General features: G+C 41.7%; 1 protein-coding gene across 1 annotated transcript in view; it reads right to left on the bottom strand.

Annotated features, from left to right (window-relative positions):
- Positions 1-15,135, bottom strand: part of stx1a (syntaxin 1A (brain)) — a 50,056-nt gene that overhangs the window by 6,397 nt on the left and 28,524 nt on the right. Inside the window, exons 4-7 of the mRNA XM_071927896.2 lie at positions 11,665-11,739; positions 8,298-8,371; positions 8,011-8,119; positions 117-190 (exon numbers count right to left, since the gene is read on the bottom strand). Coding sequence (XP_071783997.2) covers positions 117-190; positions 8,011-8,119; positions 8,298-8,371; positions 11,665-11,739 — 332 coding nt within the window. The remainder of the gene's footprint in view (positions 1-116; positions 191-8,010; positions 8,120-8,297; positions 8,372-11,664; positions 11,740-15,135) is intronic.

Here is a 15,135-nt window from a genome sequence, read left to right as displayed (position 1 = left end):
AGGGAGAGGGAGGAAAAGGGACAAAGGAGAAAGAAATGGGCAGAGACAGAGGAGGAGTATTAGAATAAAAACATTGTTTGTGCATGCATTCATGTTGCGTTTGCTATATCACTTACCCCCGAGGTAAAGATAGCTGGGTTGTCACTCTCCAACATGCTCTCCAGCTCCTCATTTGTTGTGTTTCTCCCGGCTAAAAGTACAAACACACGAAGTCAGAAACATCTCTATTGAGTAAGTGCACTCATGGTCTTTGTCATAGGTGTTCAAGAGTTTTACCCGAGAGTGACTATTAGGTTTACGCTCAGGCATTATGTAGTGTAGGTGCCATGCTATTTAAAAGGTTCCTCAAACAACATCTGATAGGGATAAAGACTATATTAGGAAGCACTGATAAAACTCTGTGAATAATAATAGCCATGCCTTCTCCTCCTTCATGTCTTTCTGAGGATTAATTAAAGGATGATGAGAGCTATGAGCCTCTCCCTCTTTTCCACATGCTCATTTTCTCTCTATCCATCTGTCTCAACCTTCACCTAGATTTTAACCTCTTTATCCCTCTCTCTTTAAACATTTACCAATACACAGGATGTGATGGAAAAAATCCCTGGTGCCATAATTCAAAGCAGACATCCATACTGAAGTCCAATTCAGATGCTAAAAGAATGATGCATGAACCCATAAATGGTTACCATAGGATATCAGGCTATGCCATTATACAGTATTATCATTATATATTATTATTATTATCATATCTGGTCCCGCCCCTCCCAATAGACCAGTCAAGTGTGACATATTTTTCCTGCCCAAATAAGGGATTCTGGATCTTGTCCCATGCCAGGCTAACATAAAAATGAAAATAAAATTTCTTTATTTAATTGTGGATTGTGATCAGTTTTGAAGCTGCAATGAAAAAAGCAAAAATTGCTAACGTTAACCTAGTTTAGCATTCCAGTATTTGTCCCTGACATCGACTCTTTCAGCATGTATATGACACAAGTGTCACTTTCACTGCATGCATTCTCTACTAGTTTGCTAGCAGTGGGTGAGATGGCAGCATATCTATTGCTATTTTTGAACAGTCCACACCTCTGCCCCTTCAATTTAATCCTCTAGTGTGTAGCCATCTTAAGCCTGAACATAAAGGACAGGTAGTGTCATGCACCTACACACTGACTGAGATTATCACATCATAGGCTGCAATAAATCTAATTCGGTTTGCCTCCATACCTCACAGCTCCCTCCAGCCAACTTTCTTCCTCTCTACACTTTCCTGCTGATGTATTTGCTCCACAACCGTCTTTATTTTCCCTGACGGAGTTGCCCTACTTCACAAAGGTTGCCCTATGCCGAGCCCTGAGCCTCCCCGCGCTTGCTGCAACATCCCTATGTATGAGTGCTGACTGCGCCTGCTGAACTGCTTCTCTTGGGTTCCATTTCCGCCCCGCTGATACAGTAAGTCTCCTAACAGTTAGATCTTTAGACTCTGTCAGCATCATCTCCAATCTTTCCTTTGCACATTTTAAGTCCTCTGTTAGACTAGATATAGGTAGTTCCACAATCCCTTACCCTGACAGATAAGCCAACCAGTGTCTCTAACTTCTCTACCGTTGATACAGGTATTTCATATATTGATGATGATGTTGTTTTATAGGCCAACATATAAACATCCAGCAAGAAGAACAGTCTGAGAGTGATTTGCAAGTACTAGTCACCAGCATGTCTAGGACCAGGAGGTATGACTGAGAGACATATTGAGTGTGAGAAAGAAAGAGCAAGAGAGAGAAAGAGAGAGATAGTGCAAATGTTACAAGACTTCAACAGTACGATGCAGCCAGTTCATCTGACAGAAACAAATCGATGTAGAGGGCTTTCAGGTGACGTAACGCACCCTCCAGCAGCCATAGTGGAGGTCCACAGCTCTTAGCAACAACGACTGAAAACAGCTGATTGCATTTCTAACCTTATGACACTTAAACTTATGATAATGGAATAGACATGGTTGATTTCTGTGCTGTTTTTGACTGGGCACTGGTCACTTCACAACTGATACATCTTATGTGTTTAGATAATGTCAGCTAACCAGCATAGAATCTGGATAGGTAACCATCACTGTTTTGTTGTTAACACATCTGATTAGCATAATAGAATAGTGGTTAGTAGTTGCATGTTAACATAGTTAGTAGGTTTGCTAAATTTGCTTGCTGCCTTGTAAGGTAGATAAAAAAACCAATCCAAAAAGAACTGTCTGGGAAAGAACAGTCTGGGTTAACTGAGCTGACTCCACTCAAGCTACAAGTCGGAGTGTTTAGCTAGGTGTTTAGTAAAGGCTAGGGCTAAAGACAGTTCAGTTTACTGTGTCACACTGACCGAAATTTGGGAACAAATATATCAGACCGTTCACTTTTACTTATAACGTCAGTGAATGGACCTACACCCACACCATGACTATTTTTTCCAGATCTCTCTCTCTATTCTCTCTCACACAGCCAATTCTCCCATGGTTCCTCCATGGTGGCACCAGCTGTGGCTGCTAGGAGATTTGTGACGCAACTGCAAAGCCTCTATTCATGACCTAATCAGAATGTGCATGCGTGTGTGTGTGTGTGTGTGTGCTGTGTTTATCTGTGCAGAGAGGTCTATGGGTTGGTGTGGGGGCTCAGTGGCCGAGCAGGTAGGGTGATGGTGAGTGATGATGGTTGGGAGTCAGGGCCAATGATTGCCTTCATGGACAGAATACTGATGCAGTTCCTGTCTGATATTTACTGGTGTGTGTGAATGTGTGCGTATGTGTCCATGTGTGTGTTTCAGAGCCCCCGTTCGCCCATTTTCCTTTACATATAATGGGATTATCATGCCTAATCCAATCTTCATATCCATAGCAAATGGTTAATTTTCATTTCGTTGTGATTTAATGGTCCCACAGAAACAATCTGCTAGTGCTCACCAATGACATGTTGCACTCAGACAAAGGAGAGGGGGAAGAAAGGACACTTAGATGAGTGAGAGACCACCTCTATTGCCTCTATCGCCCACCGCACCACATGTTGATCCATCCCCTTTTCTCTCTCCCTCTCTCTGATAATAAATAATCTCTCTCTCATAATGCACAAAACTCAAGCTTTATAGATAGGGTCAGAGTTAGCGTTGAAGGGAGAGAAGAGAGACCAAATGTCATGGATAATTATGAAGAAAAACAATTGAAGCACTCTGCCTTGTTTCCCTTCCTACACACACACACACATACGCACACACGCACGCACACAAACACACGCACACACACGCCAGCACATCCCTACTCTCCTCCTCATTGGCTTCTTTAAAGCCCCGACAGGCGCTGAGGGAGGCTCTTATTTGTTGCCATGGAGACCCAAACCCTGAGAAACCTAATACGAATCCAAGAAGTCTCACTTCACCCATAGCATTTATGGGCTATTAAATCATTCATGCTATGTTGCTACCAGTAACACTATTATTTCATTTCCATTGTTATGTAACACAAATGAAGTGAGACCCTCAAGGCACAGAGTGAGAAGGCAGACCACACAAGAGTTCAAACATGGAGAGCAAAACAAGCCTGAGTGATTTTCATGCTTGGATGCGTTGCAATTCACCTGCACAGGAATGAGAATAAGCAAGTATGAATTTTGCTTTTCCCTTCTGTTTACGAGTGAATACCCAGGTTAGTGGCAAAGCAAAACGTGTATTTATGCGTGTATCTCTGTATATGTGTTTGTGATTCACAGGAATGAGAAGCATGAGCGTGTTTTGCCTTTTCACTTTACTTTTCATTTTTGTTTTTTTCATATTTGTTATATGTATGTAAAGGTGTAGATCTCAATCTTTTTTATCCATCGTTGTGTGTGCATCTCTATTAGCATAAAGAACATCCACCATCCCTAGCTGAGCTTACCTGTCTCCTGATTGGTTATGAAAAGTAGATGCAAATAATCATGTGATACTGTGCATTCTGAATCGATGCGAAAGTAAAATGTTAGAAAATGCCATTGCACTGGCTTGGAATATGACAGTATTATTAAAGCAGAGTGTTTGAGTCTTAATTGGTAATGCAAAAATATTCAAATAGAGGTGTGGTGCGTTGGTCCACTGAGAAAGGAGGCCACATTAGTTAAGCTTCATTAAGCTGCTTCAAGAGCTGTGAGGAAGTGGAGCTTTAAATTAAAGTCTCTTGGGACATTGTGGGCTAGATGATAGATGGCTCACTAGCTAACGAGTCCTGTGCTTTAAAATATTATACAGGTCTGTGTGTCTTAGTATAATTATCGACTGAAGCTATGGACTAGAAGAGACTTAAGTCAATTATTGGCGATAATGGCTGCATCAAGGATTAACTCACATAATTAAGTATAATTAAGTATATTAACACAAATTAATGCACAAAGTTGATAAGTAACATAAACACACACATCTTGACTGAAGCTTAAATGCCACCCAAATGCCACAGAAGTATGAAATATCCCACAAGAAAAAATGATATGAAGGAAAGGAAGTCAATATAGTGTCATGCTCTTGTAGAGTACAGTATAATACAGTATTATACAGTATAATACAGTATTATACAGTATATTATAGTATCCAGCTCTTACTGTGTAGTATAGAATACAGAATAATATAGTATCCAGCTGTTACGGCTCTGTACTCCCTGCTCATTTATTTAAAGGCAAGAACAGAAAGAAATTGTGGGGGAGAAGCTCATCAACTGGCAACAGTGTTGTTTTTTTTTCTTTGGATAGCAGAGTACTTAGAGCAGCTCAATATGGAAATACGTTATTACAAGGAAATTAGGGCAGCCATTCAATTGGGGAATAAGGCCAGGGATGTAAATTATCCAATCTGTGATACTATACAATCTGTAGAAATAGAAAGCTTGCCTGGATAAAGGTCAAAGGTGTGTCAGTGCCTAGCATCAATGTGGATGATCTCTCGTTCTCCAGCAAATTGGTTGAATGCTCAGTATGTTTTACTGCTGGCAATTTGTTCATCCATTTTATTCAGACAGTAGGAATCCTAAAGAGGCAAAGGTGTAGAAAGAGGCTTTGATGTGGGTTGAACCAAACAAATGGGGGATGGGGGGCACTGTGGCACGGATAGACATGAAAGAAGAAGAAAGAAGAAATGTTGTTGTCTGGAAAATGACAGCTAATGACATGTTGTTTATGTCTGCTGCTTGCCTGTTTCTCCTATCTCTGTATCAAGCAGGTTTGTGTAGAGGTGAAGAAGTTTGAGAGGAACACATCAATACTCAGTCTGACAGACCAGACTCTGTCTACCTCTGTGTGTGACACACTCCTATTGATTCACACACAGACCAGTCAAAGAGGTTTGCACTACACAAACACAGCTCTCTTGCTGTATTACCTTGAAGAAATTAAATTCTGTAGAAAACAAAACAAAACATATAAGCAATGTAATCTGAAGGGAGAGGCTTGTGAGCTTGGTTTCCTCAAAACGAAAAATGCAGCCCTTCTTTTTCTCATACATACTCTTTCCTCTCCTCTATCCTTTCCTTCCATCCCTCTACTCTCCCTCTCTCTCTAATCCCCTCCCTGATGACAGGTGATATCGCTCAGGCCCTCCTGTGAGTCCACCAGCTGACGAATCAAATCCAAATGGATCTGGAGGAGCTTTAGGAAAACGTGAGTCAGGTGAGCAGGTTTTTTATTAGGCCCATGCCCATTACGTTACTACTGTCGTCCTCTTGGCTGGACGACATTAGGGGTGGGCTGGGCAGGATATGGTTGGCATAGCTGGGTTGGGCTGGGCTGGCCTCACATATACAGACCTGGCTGCATGAGTCCACTCTAGGAAACTGACAGATGGCCAGAGGAAATTCAGTCTATGCCAAGTGCCCTACGACATAATCACCCCTGCTGCTCTGCTATTACCACTGAATGAGCCATAGAGTGTTTTACATGTGCGGTTGTGGGTGTGTGTGTCTGTGTGTGTGTTTGTGTATAAGGTGACGCTATCGCCGTGCCTGTTAGGGGCAGCTGGCACTGCGCATCCTGCCAGGCAGTCAGACAGTCATCCATATAGGTAGCTGCAGGCTGGCAGCGGCTCTGTCAGTGTCCGGTCCAGCAGCCTAGGGCCGGGAGATAATACCTGACAAACCATATTAATGGAATGAGAGGCGCTTGGATCTGAGCTGGAGCAACCTGGCATGTGCATGCGTACACAGATACCCCCCTTTTACACATACACATACACACACACACACACACACACACACACACACATTCGCACAGAGCTAATGTGCAAATATGTAAAATTCCAAAAGTGATTTCGCGCCGTCTTGTGCAAATATAATGGTTCAGTAACTGAGTGTTGGTGTTGGGTGATGCATGTGTTTTGAAGAGTGGTTTCACTGAAAATGGCTGTTTTGCTACATTACACCAGCCAAATGCCTGTAGAATAAAATATGGATGAATTAAACTGAAATTCCACAATAAAGGATCTTTTGTTGAGCACTCATACCTCCACATGAGAGCATAAACAGCAAAGCCTTTTGTCCAAATTTCATTATTTATAATTATAAACAGATAGTGAGTAAGTACCTTGGATACAGAAGAAAAATGGCATTGTACTTTGTGTATATGTATGATTTCTAGGCTAGGTTTAAAAAATTAAAGCACATGGTGCTTTAGTGAAAACCCTTTACCAAAGAGAGATATTTTAAATTGAGGCACTGCTGGAGTAGTTTACTTCTCCATAATACTGTCAGGAAATAGTCTTGGTATAGTTGTACTAGTAGTAGATCTTCTCACATATTAACAAAGACCCATTAGGCCTGGTAATGCTTTTGCAAAAATGGAATATTCTGATCTAAATGGCAGGTGCACAATCATTTTTAACATTTAAAATATGTAGGGAACTGGGGCAAACTGCATTTTAAGCCTAATTAATATGTATTTTGGGGTGTGTCTGTGGAAAGTGTGAAAATGGGAAAGGGGGCTAATCAAATGATGCCCTCCATATGATTTCAGAATTAGGAAAGCTCTATTTTGTGCAATAGCAGGGAGGCTAGAGGGTCGTTCCTCAGCCGGACGACCCGGGTTCAAACCCTGTGTTGGCAAGCATCCGCCCTGCTCAAGTGTACTTGAGCAAATCACTGAATCCTTACCAGCTCTAAGGGGGCTATTCTGTAGCCAAATTAGCCTGTTGTTGTGTGCTGCATGCTCAACATTGCATTGCATGGAGGAATGCCTATGATGAGAATGGACAGGGGGATGAGGGAGGGAGGGGTGATGAAGATGAAGAGGATGATGTCCACACTGGGGATGAAAGACATGCAACCGAAGGTGTGATTAAGATTTGTTTCTTCTGACCACTGTTTTGACAATGACCTAAAATAGAAAAAAATGACAAAAGAAATAAACAAAGACTTTTCTCTACCAATGCAGAAATGACCAAATAGAATGCCCAAACTGACTTTCTTTGTGTGATGGGTATAGGTGAATAACCTGCACTCTTCTTTTTTTGTGTGTTGATTTGCGCTCCTCTTAGTACATCCAGGCCATAGTATTGGGCAGACCCATCTCCTATAAGGCTAAAAACGTTTGTGCTTTTGATTAGTGATGGCAACCAGTGATTCGTAACTGTGATGCAACTCAGGTGGAATAGCAATACACCTGTTTTCAATATCAAAGGAATTGTTGGAGAAAGCGTCTCCATCACAGGCCCGGGCCTGTGACGCTTTTGTGTCAATTAGTGACTTCGCTGCAAGTGGAAACACCTTGAAGTTGGTATATGAAATCAAATGATATGCGCAAGTGTGCTCATGCATCTCTAGTGGAAATAGAAAAAAAATCTTGACAACTGTACAATACCCTGTACTTGGGTATTGTATATGGTGTAAATATAGTCTATACTGTGTGCTTAGTGTATACTTGTAGGCCTACCAAATACTATATAACTGTAATGAGATACAGATGTGTTGAATCCATGCAGTGCTCAGTCAGTATAAGGAGGGTTCAGTCTCCCAGGTCTACTCACTGATTTCCAGCTGTCTCTGGATGCGTCCCTTGCAGCGCTCCCTGTAGTCCGACTGGGTGGTGTTGTACTCTGACATCACCTCCACAAACTTGCGGGAGAGTGTGGAGTGCTGGAGAGAGAGAGAGCGAGGAATAACACAACAACTCACTGTGGTGTTCTTGCTGGACGCCACCGGTTCACACTAATCTAAATTGGTGAGCAGGTACAAAAATAGGCTGACAGTGATAAAGACCAAGAGAAGACAGTCGCTCTCCTGTCCTCTCCACTCTACTCTACTCGACCTGTACCTGTGTCTTGCGTATCCTCAGGTCAGCTGATGACCTATTCTGCCCTTCTTCCTGCTCAATGGTTTGCTGGATACCTGGAAGGATACACAAAAATACTTATTCAATCACCAGGTCAAAGCTCACCTTGAAAAATTCAGACCAAGCAAAATATGGAACATTTAGAGTGGTTAGAACAAAACAAAAATCATTCCTAATGCTACACTTGAAATCAAGCAGACCTGTTCTATATAACATTACAATTATTGCCAGACTGGTGAACATTATATTATGCTGAAAGTGCCGTAAGTGTTAAGAGCTGCTTCTGTCCTCCATGCACATCCACAACGATCACACATCAAATGTGACAGAAAGTCACTCAGAAGAGAAACGCAATAATGGAATGTTATATAGCAGCTTAAGGAAAAGAAAGCCTGACTAGATAGCACTTAAATAGGAATTTTACAGATCAAGGTATAAATTACCGGCATGGCTCTCCTCTTTCATCCCTCTTAAGAGGATTTCTGAGAATGGAACAGCAGCTTTTGCCTGTAATGAGCACTTTCCTGACTGCTCCTTCACACTCACACCTCTAGAAGCCATTGTAGAGGAGCTGCTGCCAAGCATAATGACATAAATTAAAGACGCCGTCAATGAGAGGCCATTTAAAGCACTCTGAATTACACAGTGACGTGAGGACCTGCTCATTCACATTCTCATTTATATGAATCTTCCATTTAAATTGGGATTGGTATCCGTCTTACTGAATATGATAGCGGGTTTCCAACCAGAAGGATGAAAGATAAAGCAGGGGTGGGATGCACCAGCTCCAACACTCTCAGGGATTTCTAAGACCCACAATCCTGTGGCTACTATTATGTCCACTTCCCCATTTACGCAAACAGCTTGCTTCTCCAGTCGGTGAGTCACATGGCTGTGACTCAGTATATAAAGCAAGAAGACAGGGTCAAGAGGTTCAGTTCAACCAAACATTAGAATTGGTAAGACACGCAATCTATGTGACGTTGAATGTAGTAGTGTGATAGTTGGTGCCAGACGCACTGGTTCCAGCACCTCAGAAATGGTTTAGCATAAACAGCGTCAATTCACTGATCCATCCCGCCTGGTGTAAACGGTGCAGATCAGTGGTGGTGGTGTAATGGTGTAGGGAATGTTTGGCACACATTAGTACCAATTGAGCATTGTTTGAACACCACAGCGTACCGAAATATTATTGCTGATCAGGTGCATGCCCTCCATGGCCAGTCTATCCTTTTTCAAATGGATACTTCCTGCAGGATAATGTCACAAAGCACACATCGTCTCTAGATTGTTCCAGGAACATGACAGTGGCTTTAGTTTACTCTAATGGCCAGCACAGTTCCCAGGTCTCAACCCAATAGAGATGGAACGGGATGTTTGTAGCATGAATGTGCTGCTGAATACTTTGCAGGAACTATGAGTCAGCATGGACCAAGATCCATGTGGCACCATAAAGCTGGCCACTGCTTTGGAAAGATTGTTTTGGGAAAAAACTGTTGGTTGGTGGTGCATATTGATGATTAGCGCACAAAGGCCTAAAAGAATTAACCTCACTTGGTGGTATCGGATCTAGATGTGGGAGTTTAGCAGGTCATGTATTGGCCATGTAATGACTTCCTACCATCAACAACATTCACATGCAGGCACACACACCCCTCTTTTTGTCCTCTTCTTTTAGATAAGGGACAGAGAAATCTTTGGCACACCTCAAAAATGGTCTTGGTGACAGGTGCTTAGGAGAAGCAAGGCAGGTCGTAATAAATACAAAAGATACTCACACACAATGCCTTCAAATATCTGAATTTTATCAGCCACTGTTTCTATCTAGAACCTCCATCAGGCATCTGAAGATCTACAGCTGCCTATATCTACATCTAAATTGTCCCTCTATCTTTGATGGAAATCACCCACTGAATCCTATGAAATGGTTTAGGATTTATTAAGCGAAAGAAGAATAATATTGATGTTCTTTCTCAGAGATCTATCCCAGGGCATTGTTAGACAGCGATGAGGTCACTCGCTGACCAACTAGACACACACACACACACACACACACACACACACACACACACAGTAGGCACACATTACTACACAAAAGTATCCTGTGGCAACAACTGATGTGAACTGGAGTGACTGTTAGAAGCCTGTGATGCAGAGCCTGTTCCGCCTGATAGCACTTATATCTGTGTACATGTATGTGCACATGAGGCTGTGTATCTGTGTGTGGGCGTGTGTGTGTGCATTTGTGTGTGTGTACATGTTATGTATCTGTAGGCAGGCAGGGGGATGGATAGGGGCTATTATCTCCTTGCTGACTGTATTGGAGCTGGGTTCTACTTTCCTGGAGGAACTAGAGATATATATTTTTTAACTCTGGCCCCTGTTGTTTAACACCTGAGCCCGGTAGTGAGGCACAGGGGAGTCGATAGGAGTTGTATATAGCGGGGAATAATGAGTGTGGCGCGCCAGTGTAGGCAAGAGGTGGGCACAGGAGTTGTGATGCCATAGGATTTCAGGCAGGACTTATGCATACGAGACGGATCTTCATACACTGAAGCACAGGAACCATGCTGCAAGAGAGAAATGAGAAAGCAGCAAGCAGGAGAAATAAAAGAAAATGACAGCAGTGAATACAAGAAAGTGGAAAAGAGTAAGAGTGAAGTCATGTTTTATTTAGTGGGTAAGATAGTGTAATAAAGTGTACGAGCAAAGCAGAAAGAGGGAGGGGGGGGATATGGAGAAACAAGAGTACAAGACGAATATGCATGCACTTACATCAATGCACACACACATATGCAAATGTATAAATGAACAATTTTGTTGGTGCTCATATAGCACATGTTGCTGGTATGATCCATAACCATTCTCAATAACACATCCATGATGCCTGCACAAAGTATGCTACTGTGAGTGCGTTTGAGTGCACAAATGCAAGTGTGAATAAAACTCTGTGTGCGCATGAATCACAGCCACCACCTCTGGAGCGAGTGACACTAATCACTGCTCCCACTAGAGCAGAGAATCCACCAGTGTAAATTGGGTTGGCTGTTACCTACCAAACGCTGTGCAGTTAATTTACACACTCTCTCACTCTCTCTCTCTCTCCTTTTCTCTCTCCTGTCCTGAGAAAGCAAGCTGACCATCATGTAGAAGACTACACTCCCTAGTTATGGATACAGTCTTACCAAAATAGCTTTGTTGAAACTCCCTCATACTGCAGCTGAATGAACACGAATAGCTAAAGATTCATTTGACTACATTGGTGATGATAAGGTAACTGGGAGAAGATAAGAGAAGAGGAGAGGAGTGGAGAGGAGTGGAGAGGAGAGGAGAAGAGAGGTGTACTCACTCTTTAACTTGGAGCGCACTTTGTTGGCCAACTTCTTGATGTCTGCCATAAGATCCTCCAGCTCAGCCTTAGTTTCTGGGGAAGAAGAAAAGAGGAGGAGAGGTAGTAGAGTTTGATGAAAGAGAAGAGAAGAGAAGAGAAGAGAAACGGGGTGATTAGTGCGCTTGTGTGAAAATGCACTCACACACACCATCCCACACACACTTTTATACACTAACTCACCCACTCACACACACACACAAACCCGTGTGCCAGCCAGTTTCACAGAGACAGAATCAATACTGACAGAATCAAGGAATGACTCTAAGTGGCACTCCCAACAGGGACAAACAATTCATCAGCTTCACTCCACACCCTTCACATCCCTCTGCAGTCTACTGTTTTCTTCCCACCCTGCCATATATATTCACACACACACACACACACACACACAGTATACATGTAGACACGCACTTTTGAAACGCCACATAGTGAAGGTGTGGGGCAGATAACACTTTTTGTTTTTGTTATTGTATTAGTCTGAGCATACAGTAGCGTGATGCTGTAATGCATCAGGTGAGGGGAAAACTCAGTCTGCTAACATGAGAGTGAGAAGGAGCTTGTTGCTTCTTAGATGCACATGTCAAGCTCGCTTTCCCTCGAGGGGAAACCTCAAATAAGCAAGGGGCTTTGAGCAAAACAACAACATACACACTCACAGAAACAAAAACGCTGCTCATACATTCATAGTATTCCCATGATGTCACATGCATTTCCTACCAGTACACTTGATCACCTGTTAATTTATTGCAATCACCTGTTATTTTCCTACCAAGATGGCCGTGTGGTGATGTAACAGAATACTATGAATAGACAAATGCCCACACCCTCACACATGAAACACACGTGCGTACGCCCTGCCGCGCGCATATCATGCACACACGCTGACACACACACAGACATAAACATTCAACGCCACACACATACACACATGTATGCGAACAAGCACACAATGCAGTATCTGATGCATACAGACACACACACACAGTAGAAGAGGAGTTTTTCTCATCAGTGTGATGTTTAAAAGGCGGCAGCACTGTGTCTTCAGCAGGGGAAGGATGGTGTGATTGTCAGGATGCTGCGTATGACAAGCTGAAGCACAGAGGAATCTCTCTATTCCTTTTTATCTCTTTCCCATTCTGTCGCTCATTAGACTACAGCTAAACCAGCAGTTCCATACTCAAATTTCATACACAGGTTATTATACACAGAAGACTGCACTGATAAAAAACATTAAAATACTTCTATCTAATGTTGTGGGTCCAGTGAATTAGCTGTATGAAAATAAACCAACTAGTTTCAACATTATTACTGCTTCATTTGTTGAAAGAAAAACTTGTAAAGCATTGATTAAGTTTAGTAATTCTCACACATCTCTGAGACATTTGAAATGGCTTGGTTATTTTGTAATTACTAACAACCTAACTTTCAAGAGGCATTCATTTGCAGCCCAGCTGGCTATTGAAATATGAAATCCACTTAAGTTTGAAATGATCATTGCAACAGCTGAAAAAATAACCTGTAACAATTTTATATACTATTTGGTGATGTATATGAGTGATGTAGACACACATCAACAGTTCACTCAACTCCTGTAATCACACGGCTTGTTGAACGAGCTTCTTCTTAGTACTGGCATACATAAATCGGAACAGATGAAAATAGATTATCTACACTTTCCCCATAGTACACTGTGCTTTATCTTAATTACTACAAACCATTTTCCTCTTTGTTTTCATTACCTCAAAATAAGCAAAATGAGACAAACGAGACCAAATGAGCCCGGTGTGTGCTATTTAATGGCACATGCTATTTTACGGAAGAGGATTGGGGCCACATGTGAAAATTTTATGTGAGTTCTGAGATTATTCTCAGAATTCTGACTTTAAACTCAGAACTCAAATGTTTCACGTGGCCCTAATCCTCTTCCGCACTATTTCTAGTGTATGTGTTTGAAGAAAAATAAACAGTAATACAGTCTTTGATGAGATTGGCATCCATGTTAACCCTGATGAGTGCATACATTTTCAGCATGGATGGTTCCCCTAACCTTGACAGTGTGTCATGTTTGAATCACTGAGCCACAGGACCAGTCATTGAGTTAGAGCTCTGTGGAAAACTTTTCAATGCTCATCTATTATTTTTATGGACGATTCACACCAGACAGGAGAAATAATGTAGCATGTGAAAATATTAAGCATAAGATTTGATGCAGTTTTATGGCCACTGCAATGAAATAATACATCAAATCAACTACACAAGTGCCTACTTAGTCATTCATTCATTTAATTAAAACTGCTGCTGATTTACACTTCGCAGTATCAGTTTCACATCATTAGAGAGCTGCAGGTCCCCTCTGATGATATCCATATTAGATAAACAAACAGACATAAACAAAATAATTTCAATAAAACAAACACACAATTTTCTATATACTTTGCTGACAAGAGAAAGAATATAATATCTACACATTACACTTCCGTTAAATGTTTAGTCTTTATGTGTGTTGCAAAGATAACCCACATTACTTGGTAGGTTTAGTGAACTTTATTTCTGTGCTGGTTCATCTAGGGAATTCAAGAGAGAGGAGAGAGAAAGACAGCGTTGAGAGAGAGAGGAAGAAGAGGTAGGAAGGAAAGAAGGAAGGAAGGAAGGAAGGAGAAAAAAAATCTGATGCATGCAGAATGGCGCTCATATATACACACTCTCTCAGACACATTACCCTAGGGTATTAATTGCCTTTTTTAGCACATCCCAAAGTGAGAAAGTAATTTATCATCTTAATGCCATAAGAGAACTAAATCTCCATGTGTTAACAAGCCCAGGCAAGCCAGCAGACATAAAAGATGGTCCTTAGAAGTTACTCCACTCTAAACTATTCAATCAAACCTGCCCTCCAGATTGCCTGCAGTGCTTCTTTATAATGAGTTTATTTCTGCATGCTATTTGCTTCATTAAGACTGCAGAAATCACAGAGAGGAAAAAGAGTAGAGGAGCAGCCCTGTTGAACCCAAGCCCACAGGAAACATCCTCATTCAATTACAGCCAGCTAGTCTATTGAGAATATGATTACATTATCTCAGGAAGACTTCAATCACTGGTAGATGTGATTAATAAAAAACAATATTTGCACATATTGCGATAAGAGCGCATTTAAAAACTGTGTGATGCCCATATGTTCCACAGTGGCACAGCAAATCTAAACTGTGAATGATCATCCTGGCAGTTTGAACAATCAGAACAACTTGATGATTAAAAACAGCAGTGAGCTGAAACCTCATAAACACAAATAGACGATGAGAAGTGGAGGGCCTACCATGATGGTAAGAATTGCTCATTTTATTCATTCTAAATTAAATTCATCAGATGAATTCCAATCACCAGCTTATCCCAAACACTGGCTGGGGTAAATCTTCTGGTCAGCTTGTATGA

Source organism: Centroberyx gerrardi, chromosome 6, assembly GCF_048128805.1.
Source record: "Centroberyx gerrardi isolate f3 chromosome 6, fCenGer3.hap1.cur.20231027, whole genome shotgun sequence".
NCBI lineage: Eukaryota > Metazoa > Chordata > Actinopteri > Beryciformes > Berycidae > Centroberyx > Centroberyx gerrardi.
The sequence above is the reverse complement of the archived record's forward strand: the minus strand, read 5'-3'. Positions and strand labels throughout refer to the sequence as shown.